The sequence below is a fragment of the Heptranchias perlo genome, chromosome 6 (genome assembly GCF_035084215.1).
Source record: "Heptranchias perlo isolate sHepPer1 chromosome 6, sHepPer1.hap1, whole genome shotgun sequence".
NCBI classification, from domain to species: Eukaryota; Metazoa; Chordata; class Chondrichthyes; order Hexanchiformes; family Hexanchidae; genus Heptranchias; species Heptranchias perlo.
Window position 1 is genome coordinate 2,099,395 of NC_090330.1, and position 21,817 is coordinate 2,121,211.

At 46.3% G+C, this 21,817-nt stretch overlaps 1 protein-coding gene across 4 annotated transcripts in view; it reads right to left on the bottom strand.

Annotated features, from left to right (window-relative positions):
* The window catches only part of xrra1 (X-ray radiation resistance associated 1), a 47,711-nt gene that overhangs the window by 18,829 nt on the left and 7,065 nt on the right, over window positions 1–21,817 (bottom strand). For 3 of the 4 annotated variants that reach the window (XM_067985590.1, XM_067985587.1, XM_067985588.1), the window contains 9 exons: window positions 19,824–19,919; window positions 17,463–17,632; window positions 15,040–15,111; window positions 14,048–14,120; window positions 10,724–10,821; window positions 9,945–10,090; window positions 9,649–9,753; window positions 7,571–7,836; window positions 6,101–6,150 (listed from right to left, as the gene is read on the bottom strand). In XM_067985590.1, the coding sequence (XP_067841691.1) occupies window positions 6,101–6,150; window positions 7,571–7,836; window positions 9,649–9,753; window positions 9,945–10,090; window positions 10,724–10,821; window positions 14,048–14,120; window positions 15,040–15,111; window positions 17,463–17,632; window positions 19,824–19,917 (1,074 nt within the window). In that variant the 5' untranslated portion in view covers window positions 19,918–19,919. The remainder of the gene's footprint in view (window positions 1–6,100; window positions 6,151–7,570; window positions 7,837–9,648; window positions 9,754–9,944; window positions 10,091–10,723; window positions 10,822–14,047; window positions 14,121–15,039; window positions 15,112–17,462; window positions 17,633–19,823; window positions 19,920–21,817) is intronic. The other variant, XM_067985589.1, reaches the window with a different exon arrangement.

A 21,817-nucleotide genomic window follows, 5' to 3' on the forward strand; every position in this document is an offset into this window, starting at 1 on the left:
TTAAGGATAGTATCCGACTAAAAACAAGGACATATAAGGTAGCCAGACTTAGTGGGAGGATAGAAGATTGGGAAGTCTTCAAAAGACAGCAAAAAGTATCGAAAGGATTGATTAAGAAAGGGAAGATAGATTATGAAAATAAATTAGCAAAAAATATAAAAACAGATAGCAAGAGTTTCTACAGTTATATAAAAAGAAAAAGGGTGGCTAAGGCAAACATAGGTCCCTTAGAGGATGAGAACGGGAAATTAATGGTGGGAAACATGGAGATGGCAAAAATGCTGAACAAATATTTTGTTTCAGTCTTTACGGTAGAGGACACTAAGAATATCCCAACACTGGACAAACAGGGGGCTCTGGGGGAGGAGGAGCTAAATACGATTAAAATCACTAAGGAATTGGTACTCAGTAAATTAATGGGACTCAAGGCGGATAAATCCCCTGGACCTGATGGCTTACATCCTAGGGTCTTGAGGGAAGTGGCAGTAGGGATTGTGGATGCTTTGGTAATAATTTTCCAAAATTCTCTGGACTCGGCAAAGGTCCTGGTAGATTGGAAAACTGCTAATGTAACACCCTTATTTAAAGAGGGTAGTAGGCAGAAGGCTGGAAATTATAGACCAGTTAGCCTAATATCTGTGGTGGGTAAAATTTTGGAGTCTATTATTAAGGAGACAGCAGTGGAACATTTGGATAAAAATAATTTAATAGGACAAAGTCAGCATGGCTTTACGAAGGGGAAGTCATGTCTGACAAATTTGCTTGAGTTCTTTGAGGACATAACGTACAGGGTGGATAAAGGGGAACCAGTGGACGTAGTGTATTTAGACTTCCAGAAGGCATTCGACAAGGTGCCACATAAAAGATTATTGCTCAAGATAAAGAATCACTGGATTGGGGGTAATATTCTGGCATGGGTGGAGGATTGGTTATCTAACAGGAAGCAGAGAGTTGGGATAAATGGTTCATTCTCGGACTGGCAACCAGTAGCCAGTGGTGTTCCGCAGGGGTCGGTGCTGGGTCCCCAACTCTTTACAATCTATATTAACGATTTGGAGGAGGGGACCGAGTGTAACATATCAAAGTTTGCAGATGATACAAAGATGGGAGGGAAAGTGGAGAGTGAGGAGGACATAAAAAACCTACAGGGGGATATAGACAGGCTGGGTGAGTGGACGGAGGTTTGGCAGATGCAATACAATATTGGAAAATGTGAGGTTATGCACTTTGGCAGGAAAAATCAGAGAGCAAGTTATTATCTTAATTGCGTGAAACTGGAAAGTACTGCAGTACAAAGGGATCTGGGGGTCCTAGTGCAAGAAAATCAAAAAGTTAGTATGCAGGTGCAGCAGGTGATCAAGAAGGCCAACGGAATAGAGCCATAGAGTCATAGAGTTATACAGCACGGATAGAGGCCCTTCGGCCCATCGTGTCCACGCCGGCCATCAAGCCCTGTCTACTCTAATCCCATATTCCAGCATTTGGTCCGTAGCCTTGTATGCTATGGTATTTCAAGTGCTCATCCAAATGCTTCTTGAATGTTGTGAGGGTTCCTGCCTCCACAACCCTTTCAGGCAGTGAGTTCCAGACTCCAACCACCCTCTGGGTGAAAAAGTTCTTTCTCAAATCCCCTCTAAACCTCCCGCCTTTCACCTTGAATCTATGTCCCCTTGTTATAGAACCCTCAACGAAGGGAAAAAGCTCCTTAGTATCCATCCTATCTGTGCCCCTCATAATTTTGTACACCTCAATCATGTCCCCCCTCAGCCTCCTCTGCTCCAAGGAAAACAAACCCAATCTTCCCAGTCTCTCTTCATAGCTGAAGCGCTCCAGCCCTGGTAACATCCTGGTGAATCTCCTCTGCACCCTCTCCAAAGCGATCACATCCTTCCTGTAGTGTGGCGACCAGAACTGCACACAGTACTCCAGCTGTGGCCTAACCAGTGTTTTATACAGCTCCATCATAACCTCCTTGCTCTTATATTCTATGCCTCGGCTAATAAAGGCAAGTATCCCATATGCCTTCTTTACCACCTTATCTACCTGTTCCGCCGCCTTCAGGGATCTGTGAACTTGCACACCAAGATCCCTCTGACCCTCTGTCTTGCCTAGGGTCCTCCTATTCATTGTGTATTCCCTTGCACCTCGCACTTTTCCGGGTTAAATTCCATTTGCCACTGTTCCGCCCATCTGACCAACCCATCTATATCGTCCTGCAGACTGAGGCTATCCTCCTCGCTATTTACCACCCTACCAATTTTTGTATCATCAGCGAACTTACTGATCTTACTTTTACATTCATATCCAAGTCATTAATGTAGACCACAAACAGCAAGGGACCCAGCACCGATCCCTGTGGTACCCCACTGGCCACAGGCTTCCAGTCACAAAAACAACCTTCGACCATCACCCTCTGCCTTCTGCCACTAAGCCAGTTTTGTATCCAAAGTGCCAAGGCACCCTGGATTCCATGGGCTCGTACCTTCTTGACCAGTCTCCTGTGGGGGACTTTATCGAAGGCCTTACTGAAATCCATGTATACCACATCCACTGCGTTACCCTCATCCACACGCCGAGTCACCCCCTCAAAAAATTCAATCAAATTAGTCAGACATGATCTTCCCTTGACAAAGCCATGTTGACTATCCCTGATTAATCCTTGCTTCTCCAAGTGGAGACTAATTTTGTCCTTCAGAATTTTTTCCAAATGTTGGCTTTTATTGCTAGGGGGATAGAATATAAAAACAGGGAGGTATTGCTGCAGTTATATAAGGTATTGGTGAGACCGCACCTGGAATACTGCATACAGTTTTGGTGTCCATACTTAAGAAAAGACATACTTGCTCACGAGGCAGTACAAAGAAGGTTCACTCGGTTAATCCTGGGGATGAGGGGGTGGACATATGAGGAGAGGTTGAGTAGATTGGGACTCTACTCATTGGAGTTCAGAAGAATGAGAGGCGATCTTATTGAAACATATAAGATTGTGAAGGGGCTTGATCGGGTGGATGCGGTAAGGATGTTCCCAAGGATGGGTGAAACTAGAACTAGGGGGCATAATCTTAGAATAAGGGGCTGCTCTTTCAAAACTGAGATGAGGAGAAACTTCTTCACTCAGAGGGTAGTAGGTCTGTGGAATTTGCTGCCCCAGGAAGCTGTGGAAGCGACATCATTAAACAAATTTAAAACAGAAATAGACAGTTTCCTAGAAGTAAAGGGAATTAGGGGTTACGGGGAGCGGGCAGGAAATTGGACATGAATTTAGATTTGAGGTTAGGATCAGATCAGCCATGATCTTATTGAATGGCGGAGCAGTCTCGAGGGACCGATTGGCCTACTCCTGCTCCGATTTCTTATGTTCTTATGACAAGGCTGAAGTGTTTGCAACCATCTTCAGCCAGAAGTGCTGAGTGGATGATCCATCTCGGCCTCCTCCTGATATCCCCGCCATCACAGAAGTCAGTCTTCAGCCAATTCGATTCACTCGACGTGATATCAAGAAACAGCTGAGTGCACTGGATACAGCAAAGACTATGGGCCCCGACAACATCCCGGCTGTAGTGCTGAAGACTTGTGCTCCAGAATTAGCTGCGCCTCTAGCCAAGCTGTTCCAGTACAGCTACAACACTGGCATCTACCCGACAATGTGGAAAATTGCCCAGGTATGTCCTGTCCACAAAAAGCAGGACAAATCCAATCCGGCCAATTACAGCCCCATCAGCCTCCTCTCAATCATCAGCAAAGTGATGGAAGGTGTCGTCGACAGTGCTATAAAGCGGCATTTACTCACCAATAACCTGCTCACTGATGCTCAGTTTGGGTTCTGCCAGGACCATTCGGCTCCAGACCTCATTACAGCCTCGGTCCAAACATGGACAAAAGAGCTGAATTCCAGAGGTGAGGTGAGAGTGACTGCCCTTGACATCAAGGCAGCATTTGACCAAGTGTGGCACCAAGGAGCCCTAGTAAAATTGAAGTCAATGGGAATTAGGGGGAAAACTCTCCAGTGGCTGGAGTCATACCTGGTACAAAGGAAGATGATAGTGGTTGTTGGAGACCAATCATCTCAGCCCCAGGACACTCCTGCAGGAGTTCCTCAGGGCAGTGTCCCAGGCCCAACCATCTTCAGCTGCTTCATCAATGACCTTCCCTCCATCATAAGGTCAGAAATGGGGATGTTCGCTGATGATTGCACAGTATTCAGTTCCATTCGCAACCCCTCAGATAATGAAGCAGTCTGTGCCAGCACGCAGCAAGACCTGGACAACATCCAGGCTTGGGCTGATAAGTGGCAAATAACATTCGCGCCAGACAAGTGCCAGGCAACGACCATCTCCAACAAGAGAGAGTCTAACCACCTCCCAATGACATTCAACGGCATTACCATCGCCGAATCCCCTACCATCAACATCCTGGGGGTCACCATTGACCAGAAACTTAACTGGACCAGCCATATAAATACTGTGGCTACAAAAGCAGGTCAGAGACTGGGTATTCTGCGATGACTGACTCACCTCCTGACTCCCCAAAGCCTTCCCACAATCTACAAGGCATAAGTCAGGAGTGTGATGGAATACTCTCCACTTGCCTGGATGAGTGCAGCTCCAACAACACTCAAGAAGCTCAACACCATCCAGGACAAAGCAGCCCTCTTGATTGGCACCCCATCCACCACCCTAAACATTCACTCCCTTCACCACCGGCGCACAGTGGCTACAGTGTGTACCATCCACAGGATGCACTGCAGCAACTCGCCAAGGCTTCTTCGACAGCACCTCCCAAACCCGCGACCTCTACTACCTAGAAGGACAAGTGTCCACCCCAGTCCACCCCAGTCCATCACTGGCATCTCCACATCATAGAAGGACAAGAGCAGCAGGCACATGGGAACAACACCACCTGCACGTTCCCCTCCAAGTCACACACCATCCCGACTTGGAAATATATCGCCATTTCTTCATCGTCGCTGGGTCAAAATCCTGGAACTCCCTACCTAACAGCACTGTGGGAGAACCTTCACCACACGGACTGCAGCTGTTCAAGAAGGCGGCTCACCACCACCTTCTCAAGGGCAATTAGGGATGGGCAATAAATGCTGGCCTTGCCAGCGACGTCCACATCCCATGAACGAACAAAAATAAACTCATCAGTTCCCCTTAATATCTTGAAAACTTCAATCAAATCATCCCTTAATCTTCTAAATTCCAGGGAATACAACTCTAGTTTGTGTAATCTCTCCTCGTAATTTAACCCTTGGAGTCCAGGTGTCATTCTGGTAGGTCAACGCTGCACTCCCTCCGAGGCCATTATATCCTTCCTAAGGTGCAGTGCCCAGAACTGAACACAGTACCCCAGGTGTGATCTAACCAGAGCTTTGTATAACTGTAGCATAACCTCTACCCCCTTGTATTCTAGTCCTCTAGATATAAAGGCCAGCATTCCATTAGCCTTTTTGATTATTTTCTGTACCTGTCCATGACATGTTAATGATCTATGTACATGGACCCCTAAGTCTCTTTGGACCTTCACTGTTTTGAGATTTCCACCATCAGAAAGTACTCTGATCTATCCTTTTTAGGTCAAAGTGGATGACCTCACACTTGCCTACACCGAAATCTATTTGCCACAGTTTTGCCTTTCACTTAATTTATTAATATCTCCCTGTAATTTTAAGCTTCCATCTATACCGCTTACAATGCTGCCTCTCTGTGTGTCATCGGCAAACTTGGATATCTGGCTCTCTACCCCGTCATCTAAGTCGTTAATAAATAGTGAATAGTTGAAGCCCGAACACAGATCCCTGTGGGACACCACTAGTCACATCCTGCCAATTTGAGTACCTGCCCATTATCCCTACTCTCTGTCTCCTACCGAAAGTACCAATTTCTCCTTTTAGCAACAAGGAAGAAGAAGAAAAGTGACAAGTGTCAAGAAATTTTTAATCAAAAGATTACAATACCGGGGTGATTCTGACACGTGGCTACCAGCGGGGAGCTCAGCAATTTCCCCTGCGAGGACTGGTTCCCCAATGGAAGCGCCAAATTATGGAATCACCCCCAGTCATTCTTCAACCATAACTACTCAGTACAACATACTCTACCTCCACAGTGGGCGCGTCCGCATTGATGGATGAGCTAAGCGGAGAGATGTCTGCAAAGGTAAAGACAGAGAACATGAATTAGCTTATTGAATACACAATCACACTTTAACAATTAAAGAAAGAAGGAACTTGCATTTTTAGAGTGCCTTTCATGACCTCAGGACGTTCCGAAGCGCTTTACAGCCAATTAAGTACTTTTTCTGAACTGCAGCCACTGTTGTAATGCAGGAAACGCGAGAGCCAATTTGCGCATAGCAAGGTCCCACAAACAGAAATGAGATAAATGATCGGATAATCTGTTTTAGTGATGTTGGTTGAGGGATAAATGTTGGTCAGGACGCTGGGGGAGAACTCCCCTGCTCTTCGAAATAGTGGCCGTGAGATCTTTTACGTCCACCTGAGACGGCAGACGGGGCCTCGGTTTAGCATCTCAACCGGAAGACAGTGCAGCACTCCCTCAGTACGGCCTGTGAGGGTCAGCCTAGATTTTGTGCTCATTAGCAACCATAATTTAAATAAACGGTGGAGCATGGGGTTGAGATGGCTGGAATCTCTGTTGCCAGTGGAAGAGAGGAAGATTGCTTAGGAAGGTGGAGTCGGAGGACCACAGAGCAGTCTGATATGCAGGGCTAGTAATGTTGCAGAGGTAGGGTGGGGCTTTCTAAATGAAGACCAAGATTTTGAACTTGATGTGTTGGAGAACAGGGTGCCAGTGGATTTTTAAAAAATATTAAAAGAAATTCATTCTTGGGATGTGGGCATCACTGGCAAGGCCGGCATTTATTGCCCGTTCCTAGTTGCCCCTTGAGAAGGTGGTGGTGAGCCGCCTTCTTCTTGAACCGCTGCAGTCCGTGTGGTGAATGTGCTCCCAACGGTGCTGTTAGGTAGAGAGTTCCAGGATTTTGACCCAGTGACGATGAAGAAACGGCCAATATATGTCCAAGTCTGGATGGTATGTGTTACTTGGAGGTGATGGTGTTCCCATGCACCTGCTGCCCTTGTCCTTCTAGGTGATGGAGGTCGCGGGTTTGGGAGGTGCCGTTGAAGAAGCCTTGGTGAGTTGCTGCACTACGTCCTGTGGATAGGACACACTGCAGCCAAGGTCCGCTGGTGCTGGAGTGAATAGGTGTTTAAGGTGGTGGATGGGCTGCCGATCAATCGGACTGCTTTGTCCTGGATGGTATCGAGCTTCTTGCATGTTGTTGCAGGATGTTGACCAAGGTTCCCCAGTCCTGATCACTATCCAGGGACCCCGTGTTGGAAAATGCACATGATGAACTTTGGGCGGGGGCAGGTGGGCTTGACTGCGTTACCTCTCACAGTCGAATACCCCGCTAATCGTCCCTCTCTTCTGGGCTCACATATGAAAAACGCTGCTACCTGCTACCAGAAGGCTGCCATCACCAGTGTAATTATAAATCAGACACTTTAGGGAAGGGGGGGGCAAAGCAAATTGGGAAAATAACCCACCGTCAGTAAAATCCTCCTCTTTCTCTTTCTCCTTCTTCTCCTCCTCAGTTACTTCTATCACTGGTTGGTGAACTTCAACAACAGGCTGAAACTCTGCATTCTCCAATTCATTCGCTGGTGGACAGTTGATGGGCTGTTTGAATTGGTTGATGATCGAGTAGCATAGCTGAGTACCTTCAGAATTCTTGAATGACAGAGAGGGCTCCGTCTGCTGCAGGTAGGGGATCCCAGTGAAGCGATTTTGGTCAAGATTTAAGTACCTTAGCCTATTTAACAATGAAAAAGAAAGCGGTGGTAAGGTACAGTGATACGGGATGGGTGGTGGGGGGGGGGGGGGTGAGGATTATATTGAGAAGCCCAGGTGAAGGGCCAAGGCCCATAGTGCAGGACAGCACCGGCTAAATCAATGGTTAGGTGACACAAAACCCTTAGACATTGGCAGGGAGGGAAGACGAAGGGAAGTTAGTAAGTCTAGTGTGGCCATAAGGAGCTTCTTAAAGTCACCAGTGCCTTTCATTCTCTGTGGCTTTAATAGGAAGAACTTGCATTTATATAGTGGCTTTCGCATCCTCAGGGTGTCCCAAGTTGCCTCACAGCCAATGAAGTACTTTTGAAGTGCAGTCACTGTTGTTATGGAGGCAAACGGTCGGTTTGTGCACAGCAAGATTCCAAAAGCAACAGCGCAATAAGCGCCAAATTGATGTGTTTTTTCTAGGACTGAACACTGGCAAGGTCGGTGGGAGAGCCGCTCTGCTTTTCTCCAATAGTGCCACAGGATATTTTATGTTCACCTGAACAGGCAGTTGGGACCTCATCCAAAAGATCTCATCCATTCAACAATGCAGCACTCCCTCAATACTGCTCTGCAGTGTCAGCCTAGATTATGTGCTCAAGTCCTGGAGTGGGGCTTGAACCCACAACCTTCTGACTCAGGAGGTGAGAGTGTCACCCGCTGACACGAGATGACCTTGTGTATTCTTGAACTCGCTGTGGGAGCAGTTCCACGGGAGATCTGTGAGCAAACTGTATTTTTCCTGAGCCTGTTGGAGGTCTCCATCCCTCCTGCACTGATCACCTGCCCTCTTAGTTTGGGATCAAACTATGTGTAATATTAATGGTGTCCTTTTTTCATTTCCTGCATAATGAGGATTGGTGCCCTAGAACAGGGAGAACTCCAGGGGACGTTCCTTGACCATTAAAATATCATCTCCTGCTGGAGAAGGATCAAAGGGGTCTTCTGGAATTGCCCATTAGGAGGGGCGAGAGAAAGGTTCGGCTTGATTTACACCTCTCTGCGCCACCTCTCACCTCTCACAGGAACATAGGAATCGCTGGACGTGAAAAGACCGAGGTCCACCTTGTTCGACTTCTACCATCCTGACAGTCGCTGGACACAACGATAATGGAGTTGTTGACCAATCACAGCAATCAATCTCCATCAATGAGTCTCCAACGATCCAGACATGAGGCGAGGAAAACCCCCAGTGGTGGAGAGCTTTGGGAACCATAGGTCCAAAGTCACTTGTTTCTCCCAAACATCCTACACTTACCACATATAATGTCTCAAATTACTCATTCACCGTATCCCAAAATGTTATTTTCTAAAAGAAATCTCTCTAATTTGCATTTGAATGAATCAATAGTAACTACTTCCACCGACTCCCCGGTGAGCCTGTTCCATAGATTGGCCACTCGCTCACTGAAATAATGTTTCCACAAATTAGTTCTGAATTTACCCCCCTTCAACCCAGGCCGTGTCCTCCGGTGCTATTATTCTGGACAAGGTGAAACTGCATATCATGGTCTACATTATCTAGTCTCTCCTCCCTCACTGCTGTGGCTTTGGTTTCCTGATCTCTTTTTATAATAGACCTTTTCATCTCTTTTAGGAACAGGGAACAGCAATTAAAAACAACACCCCCCCCCCCCCCACCACCACACTTTTAATTTTGACAGTGCAACACTGACCTTTGCACCATATCCTCTTCTCTCTCCAGAAACGCACCAATTTCTCCCTCCCCACTCACCTGACGTATAATCAGTGCGATATGTAAACTATTGGTGAACATGCTCCTTACCTGTGAAGGTTAGCTAGACTTGAAAACACGCAGGGGTCAGAAAGCCTGTTATCGTCCAGCATCAGGACCTCAAGTGCAGTAAACCTCGGCAAGGGTTCATGGAACCTGCATACAGACACACACACACACACACACACACACAAACACACACGGTAATAAGAAATCCTCAGTGAGTTGTGAGCACATCAGACCTTGTTGGCAATCTTCACTCTTTCTCTTTATTTACTCTATCAAAACCCTTCATAATTTTGAACCCCTCCATTAAATCTCCCTTTAACCTTCTCTTGGAAACATACCAATCCAAGGGATCGTACGGTGTTGTCAGATCTGGGGGAAGTGATTTCAGATCATTGCCGGTCAGGTGGAGGATTTTGAGATGAGGAAGCAATCCCAGTGCCAGAACATCCTTCTTTGACAGGTTGTTGTAGGACACATTCAGTTCCTGAAACATGCGAGCACAAATATAATGACTAAAGATAACAGACAATCCAGAGAATGTTACACAGAGAATAACAGACAATCGACAGAGATACACAGCAAACAACAGACAATTGACAGAGTGATAGAGGGAATAACAGACAATCGACAAATACAGAGAATAACAGACAATCGACAGAGTGCTACAGAGAATAGGCAATCGACAGAGAGACACACAGCAAATAACAGACAATCGACAGTAATACAGAGCAAGTAACAGACAATCGACAGTGATAGAGGGAATAACAGACAATCGACAGAGTGATTGAGGGAATAACAATCGACAGAGAGATAGAGGGAATAACAAACAATCGACAGTGATACACAGAGAATAACAGACAATTGACAGAGTGATACACAGAGAATAACAGACAATTGACAGATGATACAGAGAATAACACACAATCGACAGAGCGCTACACAAAGAATAAGGACATTGCATTGCTGACCTGTACAGGTGAGCTGATTGATGTCAGAGGAGCCCAGAAAAGTTCCTACTGGCACCCGGTCCGAGAGTCGCATCTGACAGCACCGTTGCTGCCAGTTCAGTGGGCAAGTCATGTCCCTGCCAGGGATCAACCTAAACGGAATGACATACCTCTAAGTGGGGGAAATCTTTAGTGGTGATGTGCAGATTCCGCAGTCCATTCACGGTAAGATCCAGTTCTCGGATAGCTGGAAACTGTCGAAACGCTTCTGAAAGCAACACAGAAGCAGGTGATTGTACACACACACTTCGCATAGGCACGGACACACACATCGCATGGGTACGCAGGCACATATCGCATGGGCACAAACACATCGTAGTGTCACGCATGCACACGTCACATGGGCACACACATGCTGCTGGCGAGCAAACACACACGTATAATCTACATCAACGACTTGGACGAAGGGACCGAATGTATGGTTGCTAAATTTGCTGATGACACAAAGGTAGGTAGGAAAGTAAGTTGTGAAGAGGACATAAGGAGTCTGCAAAGGGATATAGATAGGTTAAGTGAGTGGGCAAAAATTTGGCAGATGGAGTATAATGTGGGAAAATGCGAACTTGTCCACTTTGGCAGGAGGAATAGAAAAGCAGTATATTATTTAAATGGAGAGAGATTGCAGAACTCTGAGGTACAGAGGGATCTGGGTGTCCTAGTACATGAATCACAAAAAGTTAGTATGCAGGTACAGCAAGTAATTAGGAAGGCAAATGGAATGTTGTCATTTATTGCAAGGGGAATGGAATATAAAAGTAGAGATGTTTTGCTACAATTGTACAGGGCGTTGTACAGACCACATCTAGAATGTGCAGTTTTGGTCTCATTTAAGAAAGGACATAATTGCTTTGGAGGCGGTTCAGAGAAGGTTCATTCGACTGATTCCTGGGATGAGCGGGTTATCTTATGAGGAAAGGTTGGACAAGTTGGGCCTGTATATACTGGAGTTTAGAAGAATGAGAGGTGATCTTATTGAAACATGTAAGATCCTGAGGGGACTAGAAGGGGTAGATGCTGAGAGGATGTTTCCCCTTGTGGGAGAGACTAGAACTAGGGGCCACAGTTTAAAAATAAGGGGTCTCCCATTTCAGACGGAGATGAGGAGAATTTTTTCTCTCAGAGGGTCGTGAGTCTGTGGAACTCCCTTCCCCAGGGAGCGGAGGAGGCAGGGTCACTGAATATTTTTAAGGCTGAGTTAGATGGATTCCTGATTAACAAGGGAGTCAAAGGTTATAGTAGGTAGACGGGAAAGTAGGGTTGAGGTCACAATCAGATCAGCCATGATCTTATCAATTGGCAGAGCAGGCTCGAGGGGCCGAATGGCCTACTCCTGCTCTGAATTCGTATGGTCGTATACATGCACACACATGTCACATGGGCGCACACACATATTCGCATGGGTGCACACACACCCACGTTGCAAGGATACACATGTCGCATGGGCACACACGTCACATGGACGCTCACGTGCACTCCCACATTTGCTTTATGCAAGGTGATACTCTTTCCTTGCCTTTACTTCTATCAGTGGGTATATTTTTCTGGCAAATTCTCCCTCTTGTTCTCCTGTAATTTTTTCTATTATTTCTCCATTTGCTCAGCTTGACACCTTCAGCCAATGCTCCCTAAAACTGGCACTAGTGGGCACCTGGGACCACCCAAGGGTGACTCCGCTGTCTGGTGTTCCCTTCTCCCCCCACCACCCAGCCAGCACCACTGACTGCTGCCTCATGCTCCACCCGGTGGGTCGTGGACCTGCGCCAGACATCACCTCTCTTTTTTAAAAGGTATCATTTCCCTTTCCCTTCCCTCTCCGCACCCTCCCGCGGATTGGCTGTAAACCCTGCAGCTAGAACAAGAGCCAGACTGTCCCAAGATAAATAGATTCCCGTCTGATTTTCTCTCTCTCTCTCCCTGTAGGGAAGTTCCCAAGCCTCTGCTTGGCTGCTCCAAACAGCTGAGATTAGGACCAGTGTCGGGAGGAGTATTGTATATGTATAGCACAGAAACAGGCCATTCGGCCCAACTGGTCTATGCCGGTGTTTATGCTCCACACCAGCCTCCTCCCTCCCATCTTCATCTCACTCTCTCACCATATCCTTCTAATCCTTTCTCCCTTATGTGTTTATCTAGCTTCCCCTTAAATGTATCTATGCTATTCGCCTCAACCATTCCACATGGTAGCGAGTTCCACATTCTCACCACTCTCTTGGAAAAGAAATTTCTCCTGAATTCTCTATTGGATTTATTAGTGGCTATTTTATTTTTATGGCCCATGGATCTGGTCTCCCCCACAAGTGGAAACATCTTCTCTATGTCTAGTGAACCTATCAAACCCTTTCAGAATTTTAAAGACCTCTCTCAGGTCACCCCTCAGCTTCCTCTTTACTAGACAAAGGAGTCTCAGCCTGTTCAGTTTTTCCTGAGTTATAACCTCTCAGTTCTGGTATCATGTCGTAAACTGTGGCTTAGTGTGAGTCACCTCACTCAGTAAATGGACTTGCATCTCCCACTCTCTCTTAAGTGAACTTTAGCTTAAATTGTCCAGTGGCAGGGGACCGTGACAGCATAAATTGGAAATTCGCGACACGCCGCTCGTGATTTTCCAACTCGCCCTGCCAGTGAGCGCGGATTCCCCGGCATCGCTGCGCACTTGGAAGATTATTTGCTTTTGTGTCCAAGTCACTTTGTTCACTTTAGTTTCCCCCCTACTTTTCATAGCCCGTCTCCGCCCCTGCCTCAGCTCATGTGCTGCTGAAACCCACATCCATACTTTTGTTACCTAAAGATTCCATTATTCCACTGCTCTCCTGGCCGGCCTCCCACCTTCCACCCTCCGTAAACTTCAGCTCATCCAAAACATTGCTGCCCGTATCCTAACTTGCACCAAGTCCCATTCCCCCATCACCCCCTGTGCTCTCTGACCTACATTGGCTCCCGTTCCGGCAACACCTCGAATTTAAAATTTTCATCCTTGTGTTCCAATCCCTCCATGGCCTCGTTCTTCCTTATCTCTGTCATCTCCTCCAGCTCTACAACCCTCCGAGATCTCTGTGCTCCTCCAATTCTGGCCTCTTGCACATCCTTGATTTCCTTCGCCCCATCACTGGCAGCCGTGCCTTCAGCTGCCTAGACCCTAAGCTCTGGAATTCCTGTGAGGCGCCTTGGGACGTTTTACTGTATTAAAGGCGCTGTATAAATGCAAGTTGCTGTTATTGTTCTCCCGAAGGCAAAAGTTCACACTGGGGCACAGCTTCACAGGTACCAATAGCTGCTCGGTACCTCGCCCAAGCGGCCATCCTTCACTCGAGTGTTAGCTAGCTGTTCGCCTGTGGGGGGCTTCACAGCCAAGCCTGATTCTGGTTGAGTTTTTTCTCTCCCTTTCCTGGGGGTGGTCAGAAGAAGTAAATTTATTTCAATACACTGATTCTTACCAAAAGGTAAATGATTCACTGCAGCATTTACATAAGCCACATTATCAAACGCTTGAAAATCTTCTTCTTTAACCTGAAGAATACAGAGTGGAGAAAAGAAAATTGATTTTTAAAAAAGTTAAAAATAATCTGGAAAGTCTGGAATAAAATGGTTTCCATTAGTAAAAGACATTTATTGCACAGCACAACCATCTGCCCGTTTCCTTACTGAGAATACAGAGTTCTGGCTCTGTCAGAAGTTTGATAATGATTGAGTGTCATTGTTAAAAGGCTATAAACATCAAGCAGTTACAAGGGCCAGTATCTCACTCCGTACCTGCGACAACAGTGCAAGAGTTAAGGGACCCACATCAGGGAACTGTGCAGTACTGAGGGAGTGCTGCACTGTCGGAGGTGCCATTTTGGATGAGACATTGAACCGAGGCCTCATCTGACCTCTCAGGTGGATGTAAAAGATCCCATGGCTCTATTTCGAAGAAGAGCAGGGGCGTTCTCCCCGGTGTCCTGGTCAATATTTATCCCTCAACCAACATCACTTAAACAGATTATCTGGTCATTATCTCATTGCTGTTTGTGGGACCTTTCTGTGTGCAAATTGGCTGCTGCTTTTCCCACATCACAACAGTGACTAGACTTCAAAAAGTACTTTGGCTGTAAAGCACTTTGGGACATCCTGAGGTCATGAAAGGCACGATATAAATGCAAGTTCTTTCTTTTCTTTCTGTGGGATCTTACAATGAGTCCTGCACCTGTGGAAACAATGCAAGAGTCAAGGTCCACAGATCAGGAGGAGGAGGAAGAGAGATTGGAAGCTGGAGGGAGAAAGGGATCACCTATCAGATGACCAGGTTCTTCTAGTACCCTGTCCAGGAGCTATCCTGATCGTAACCATCTGGTCAACCTTGTGATGTGATATAAACCATATTGCACTGCCTCTCATAAGGCATCCTTTATATGCAAGCACACAGTTGTGATGTTAACTTCATACATACGGAAACGAGGTCCTGATCACTAATATTCACAGCACACAGGTCGGATTGACTATCCACGCAGTGCAGGCGCATCTGTAAAGAACAATACAGAAGATGAGAGAAACTGGAGTCCATCTGAGTAGGTTCCACAGCTGAGAACGTGACCATTGTTTAAATCCAATTCAGGCCACTGAACTTGGCCTTTACTCTTTTTGTTTGTGCTCAAGGCAGTTTCCCCTCGGCAGGTGCACGCATCCCACCGACTGAAATTTGTGAATCTTGCACGCGGATTGAATGGTTAACATGCTGCAGGATTAACAATGACTCTTGTTCTCGAGTCACACACTGGAAAGAAGTACAGGAAGGCTCCTGTACTCTCTTTCCTGATCTCTCCAGAAGGTGGATAAACACCGTGCTGGCAGGCTATGTATATCAGACTAAAAGTACAAATGGTAGGAGAGATTTTCCTGGGTCTGCGCTGGACGGCCTGGGAGCAACGAATATTGGAAAATCGGGCAAGTTGAACACACACTCTAATCTTTCCTTATACTTATTAAAAGCTCTCTCCTTAGTCACTTACAACGGCACTTTCAAACTCCCAATTGTCTATCCTTTGTCCCTCTGTTCGCCACGAGACTTCTGCAGCTGTCGATCTGCTCAATCACTCCCTCAGCTCTGCATTTGATGCCCTTGTCCCCCCTCAGTAAAACCCTTAACTCTCTCTCCCATCCTGAGGGTAGGGAAATGGTTAGGAGGTAGGAAACAAAGAGTAGGGATAATGGATATGTACTCCAATTGGTAGGATGTGACTAGTGGTGTCCCAGGGATCTGCACTAGGGCCTCAGCTTTTCACTATATTTATAAATGACATGGATGAAGAAATAGAGAGCCATATATCCAGGTTTGCTGATGACACCAAGTTAGGTGGCACAGTAAGTAGCGTATCACAGTAAGATGGGAGCAGTAAGTTGCAAAGGGTCATTGACAGATTAAGTGAGAGGGCAAAACTGTGGCAGATGGAGTTCAATGTGGGGAAGTGTGAGGTCATCCACTTTGGATCTAAGACAGATAAATCTGAGTATTTTCTAAATGGCGAGAAACCAGGAACTGTGGAGGAGCAGGGAGATTACGGGATCCAAGTACGGAAATCACTAAATGCTGGTGGACAAGTACATAAAATAATTTAAAAGGCTAATGGAATTGGCCTTTATCTCAAGAGGGCTGGAATACAAAGGGGAGGAAGTTATATTACAGTTGTATAAAATTCTTAGACCCCCATCTGGAGTACTTCTCTCAGCTCTGGGCACCCCACCTCAGGAAGGATATATTGGCCTTGGAGGGGGTGCAGCACAGATTCACCAGAAAGATAGCGGGGCGAAAAGGGTTAACTTATGAGGACCGGTTGTATAGACTAGGCTTGTATTCCCTTGAGTTTAGAAGATTAAGGGGCGATAAGGAAAATGCTGCCGAATGCACAACTTCGGAAATCCTACCCTCCAGATCCTTTTGACCGTGGCATTGTCCTGAACTAAGTACTTTGGCCCTTAACCTCCTTTTCTCAATGTTGAAAGCATGTAATTTTTCCTATAACACATTGGTGTCATTCCACTGCATAAGCCGAGCGACAACATCCCTTTCTGCACGATTCATTCGCTGTCACACACTCAGGTGCCTGCTCAGCCAGAGTAACAGACTTGGCTGCAAACACTTCAAGGAGTGAGGAGCCTAGGGTTGCCAACCCTCGAGGACCGCCCTGGAGACTCCAGAAATTGAAGATTCATGTCCAGGTCACTGCTGCCAGCAAACCCGTGAGAAAAATCATCGGGGCATTAAATATGTTTTTTTTTTCATTGTCTTTCAACACTTTCGCTTATTAGTTATAAAAATATTGGAGATGGGGTCAAAAAAAAACACTGTTTGACTGTTGCAGTTTCAATCGTGGCTTTCAAAAAGGGAATTGGATAAATATTTGAAGGGAAAAAATTTGCAGGGCTACTGGGAAAGAGCGGGGGAATGGACTCATAGAAACATAGAAAATAGGAGCAAGAGTAGGCCATTCGGTCCTTCAGGCCTGCTCCGCCATTCAAAATGATCATGGCTGACTGTCTAACTCAGTACCCTGTTCCCGCTTTTTCCCCCTATCCCATGATCCCTTCAGCATCACTGGATTGTTCTTACAAAGAGCCGGCACAGACTCGATGGACTGAATGGCCTCCTTCTGTGCTGTAAGATTCTATGAACCTATGACTGAGAGTCAAGAATCATCCAATCCGAGATCGAAGAGCCTGTTCATTTTCCAATTGGCCGTGAGGATGGACGTGTCTGGCGACCAATGGCAGGAGCGTGGGGCGAGGCAGTTGAAGGCCATGTGATGAAACCTCCAGGATAACATCCATCCAGAGCTGGGAACGCCGAGAGGAGCCGGAGAGCTTACTGACACTCACCAAGTAACATCCATCCAGTACTTTTTCCTTGACAGGTTTAGGAGGCCTGACACAGCATTTGGCTGGAGAGCTTGGCTCCGGACTCCAGCTCTGAAAGACTTTCGGGCAGAGTACAGCCTGGAATTGGTGCTGCTTGGTGCTTTTCTTAATCTCCACCCAGTGTCCAGCACCTGTAAACAAAGCACACACGAAGAAATAAAGGCTGCATAAAGTGACACCACAAGTCCCGGCCAGAATGGAGATGATTGGGTAATTTCCCTGTCAATCACGCCCGGAGACCCCACGGCTGTAAGTGACTGGGATTGATTTTACGCACATAATTTGTATTATGTAACTATCCTCCACTCACTGCATTTTGCTGGAGAAATAATCCTGCTGTACTCGGGAGACTCTGCTGTAGTTTCGGCCATGAGTTTGGAGACTCTGTTTATGAGTAAATAGACTCTGCTTGCTGTAGAGACTCGGTTGGCCGTAGGGACTCGGTTGGCCGTAGGGGCCCAGTTGGCCGTAGAGAGTCTGCTGTACCACAAGTCCCTATAACTCATTGGCTGACACAGTGTCAATATTCACTCCAAAGAACAAAACGCACGCAAACAGGGAACAGACATAGTTCCTCTGCAACATTCTCTAGACCCGTGTCCTAGCCCATGCCCTTTAGCCTTCTGGTTCTGGGCTCCTGTGCATCATCCCTCCCTGGGCTCCACTGTTGGTGGCAGAGCCTTCCACTGTCTCAACGCTACTCTGCGAAACCCCCTCGCTAAAGCTCTCCCCCACTTACTATTCTCTCCCCGCCTTTAAAAACCTCTGCATAATCTTTTTTTCTGACCATGCTATCTATTGGTGTTCTACTACTGCTCCCTCTCCCTCTCTTCCTGCTTAGCACCTTAGGATATTAACTACATTACATACACAAATCTTTGAAGGTGGCAGGACAAGTGGATAAGGCTGTTAAAAAAGCATTCGGGATCCTGGGCTTTATTCACTGAGGCATAGTGTAGAAAAGCAAGGAAATTATGCTAAACCTTTATACAGGGCCTTGGTGAGACCATACCTGGAGCAGTGTGTGCAGTTTTGGTCTCCTTACCTAAGAAAGGATATACTTGCCATAGAGGGAGTGCAGCGAAGGTTCACCAGACTGATTCCTGGGATGGTAGGACTGTCGTATGAGAAGAGATTGGGTCGACTCGGCCTGTATTCACTCGAGTTTAGAAGAATGAGAGGGGATCTCAATGAAACCTATAAAATTCCGACAGGGCTAGACAGACTGGATGCAGGGAGGATGTTTCCCCTGGCTGGCGGGTCCAGAATGAGGGGTCACATTCTCAGGATACAGGGTAGGACATTTAGGAATGAGATGAGGAGAGATTTCTTCACTCAGAGGGTGGTGAACCTGTGGAATTCTCTACCACAGAAGGCTGTGGAAGCCAAGTCACTGAATATATTTAAGAAGGAGCTAGATAGATTTCTAGACACAAAAGGCATCAAGGGGTATGAGGAGAGAGCGGGAATATAGTATTGACATAAAGGATCAACCATGATCATATTGAATGGCGGAGCAGGCTCAAAGGGCCGAATGGCCTACTCCTGCTCCTATTTTCTTTGTTTCTATGTCATGGGTTAGGCCTCAGCTGGAGCACTGTGTCCAATTCTGGGCACCACAATATAGGAAGGATGTCTAGGCTTTGGAAGGGTACAGAAGAGATTTACCAGAATGGTACCAGGGATGAGGGACCAGTTATGTGGAGATACTAGAGAAACTAGAATTGTTCTCCTTAGAGCAGAGATGGTTAAGGGGAGATTTAATAGACGTGTTCAAATTATGAGGGGTTTTAGATAGAGTAAATAAGAAGAAACTGTTTCCACTGGCAGGAGGGTTGGTAACTGGAGGACACACATTTAAGATAACTGGCAAAAGAACCAGAGGGGCGATGAGGATAATTGTTTTTACGCAGCGAGTTGTTATGATCTGGAATGTGCTGCCTGAAAGGGCAGTGGAAGCAGATTCAATAGTAATTTCAAAAAGGAATTGGATAAAAATTTGAAAAGAAAAAATTTGCAGTGTTTTGGGAAAGAGCGGGGGAGTGGGGTTAATCGGATAGCTCTTTCAGAGATCCAGCACAGGCACGATGAGCCAAATGACCTCCTTTGTGCTGTACGATTCTATTAAAATGCTTCAGGTAGGGTTCTGCCTCAAATGGGGAGGGGGTGAGGGGAGTGTGAGCCAGTACATTGGGCAGGACTAAAATACCAGGGAGACGCTTATAAAAGTCACAGGGCCCTGGATGGATTTTATGAATCACTCTATCCTGGGACCACCAAGATTAATATATTCTGGCTGCGAAAAGGAAATGCTTACGGTACCTTGAGATCCACCCTTGAAGGTCTTCCTTATTGGAAAGCAGTCCGTTGAGACACCTGCACCATTATCTAGTTTATATTGGCCTTCGAAAGTCATTACTGAAAAACACAAAGAAATTAAAGGAGCATCAGATGTTTAAAAGCGTGTGGCTGGTGTCCATTGAAATGGCAGCATTATGTTCCAGTTTGTATTATGTGGCCAGGGGAATTTAAAAATATATCTCTTGTGTTCTCAATTTTCTCCCCTCTCCTGAAGACGGTGATTCTTACTGGGTTATGGGTGCCATGAGTGCCGACAGCCCGCAGGTACGTCTTCCAAGTGGCCATTGTTCACGTGTAAGCCTAGACATGAGTGGTGGGCTATTCAACTGTAGGGAGCTTCACCATTGAACCAAATCTTTCCTCATCCAATGCCTATGCATATGCACTTTCCAGTAGAGAGCGGGGGTAACTGTATATCGGTCAGGAGTGGGAAAGTGGGCCAATTTGTCCCCTCCCTAGACAGGGGTGCTGAGGCACCTTTTAGTCACCCTACTGCTGAGGTCAGCTAACTTAACACATATTGGGAATCAAAGTGGGGAGCCTCTGTTCTATATGGCTCAGTTTGTTAACTGGACAGTGGCTTTACCAAACGAGCCACTGAGCCACTCTTGCCTCTGAGTCAGAGGGTTGTGGGTTCAAGTTCCTCCAGAGATTTGAGCATATAATCCAGGCTGACATTCCCAGTGGAGTACTGAGGGAGTGCTGCACTGTCAGAGGTGCTGTCTTTCGGATGAGACATTAAACTGAGGCCACATCTGCCCTCTCAGATGGATACAAAAGATCCCATGGCACTATTTTGAAGAGCAGGGGAGTTCTCCCCGGTGTCCTGGCCAACATTTATGCCTCAACCAACATCACTAAGATGTGGAGATGCCGGTGATGGACTGGGGTGGACAAATGTAAGGAATCTTACAACACCAGGTTATAGTCCAACAGTTTTATTTGAAAATCACAAGCTTTTGGAGCTTACCTCCTTCGTCAGGTGAGTGAGTGAAGGGTTCTAAGATCTCCCTTCACTCACTCACCTGACGAAGGAGGTAAGCTCCGAAAGCTTGTGATTTTCAAATAAAACTGTTGGACTATAACCTGGTGTTGTAAGATTCCTTACAACATCACTAAAACAGATGATCTGATCAATATCATATTGTTATTTGTGGGAGCTTGCTGTGCGCAAATTGGCTGCCCTGTTTCCTACATTACCACAGTGACTACACTTCAAAAAGTACTTCATAGGCTGTAAAGCACTTTGGGACGTCCCGAGGTCGTAAAATGCACTATTTAAATGCAAGTTCTTTCTTTCTAAGGGAGATCTATAAAAATGAAATGAACTTGCCCTGGGTTCCGCGCTTTGCTGAGTTGCTGATATCAGTTGCATTATAGCAGGGTGGCACCAGGTGGGGGAGGGGAGACCAAAGACTGACCCCACAGGAATAGAAATGTCAGAAGGCAAATTATGAGGTCAATTATTTCCCCAAGTGGCATCAGCCAATTCAGCACAGCCCAGGGATTGAAACTTTTCATTCTGTACGGTCAGAAGGTTGAGGAGTGATCTAATAAAGGTCTTTAAAATGATAAAGGGACTCGAAAGGGTAGATAGAGAGAAACTATTTCCTCTGGTGGGGAGAGTCCAGAACAAGGGGGAATAACCTTAAAATTGGAGCTAGGCCATTCAGGGGTGATGTCAGGAAGCATTTCTTCGCACAAAGGGAAGTGGAAATCTGGAAAACTCTCCCCCAAAAGGCTTTGGATGCTTGGGGGTCAATTGAAAATTTCAAAACTGAATGCAAGAGTGGATGCTCAAGGTGGAATAGCCGCATGGACTTTGGTGAACAGGGCACAATTTCAAAATTTGCAGATGACACAAAACTTGGAAGGGTAGTAAACAGTGAGGAGGATAGTGACAGACTGCAAGAGGATATAGCTGGTGGAATGGGCGGACACATGGCAGATGAAAT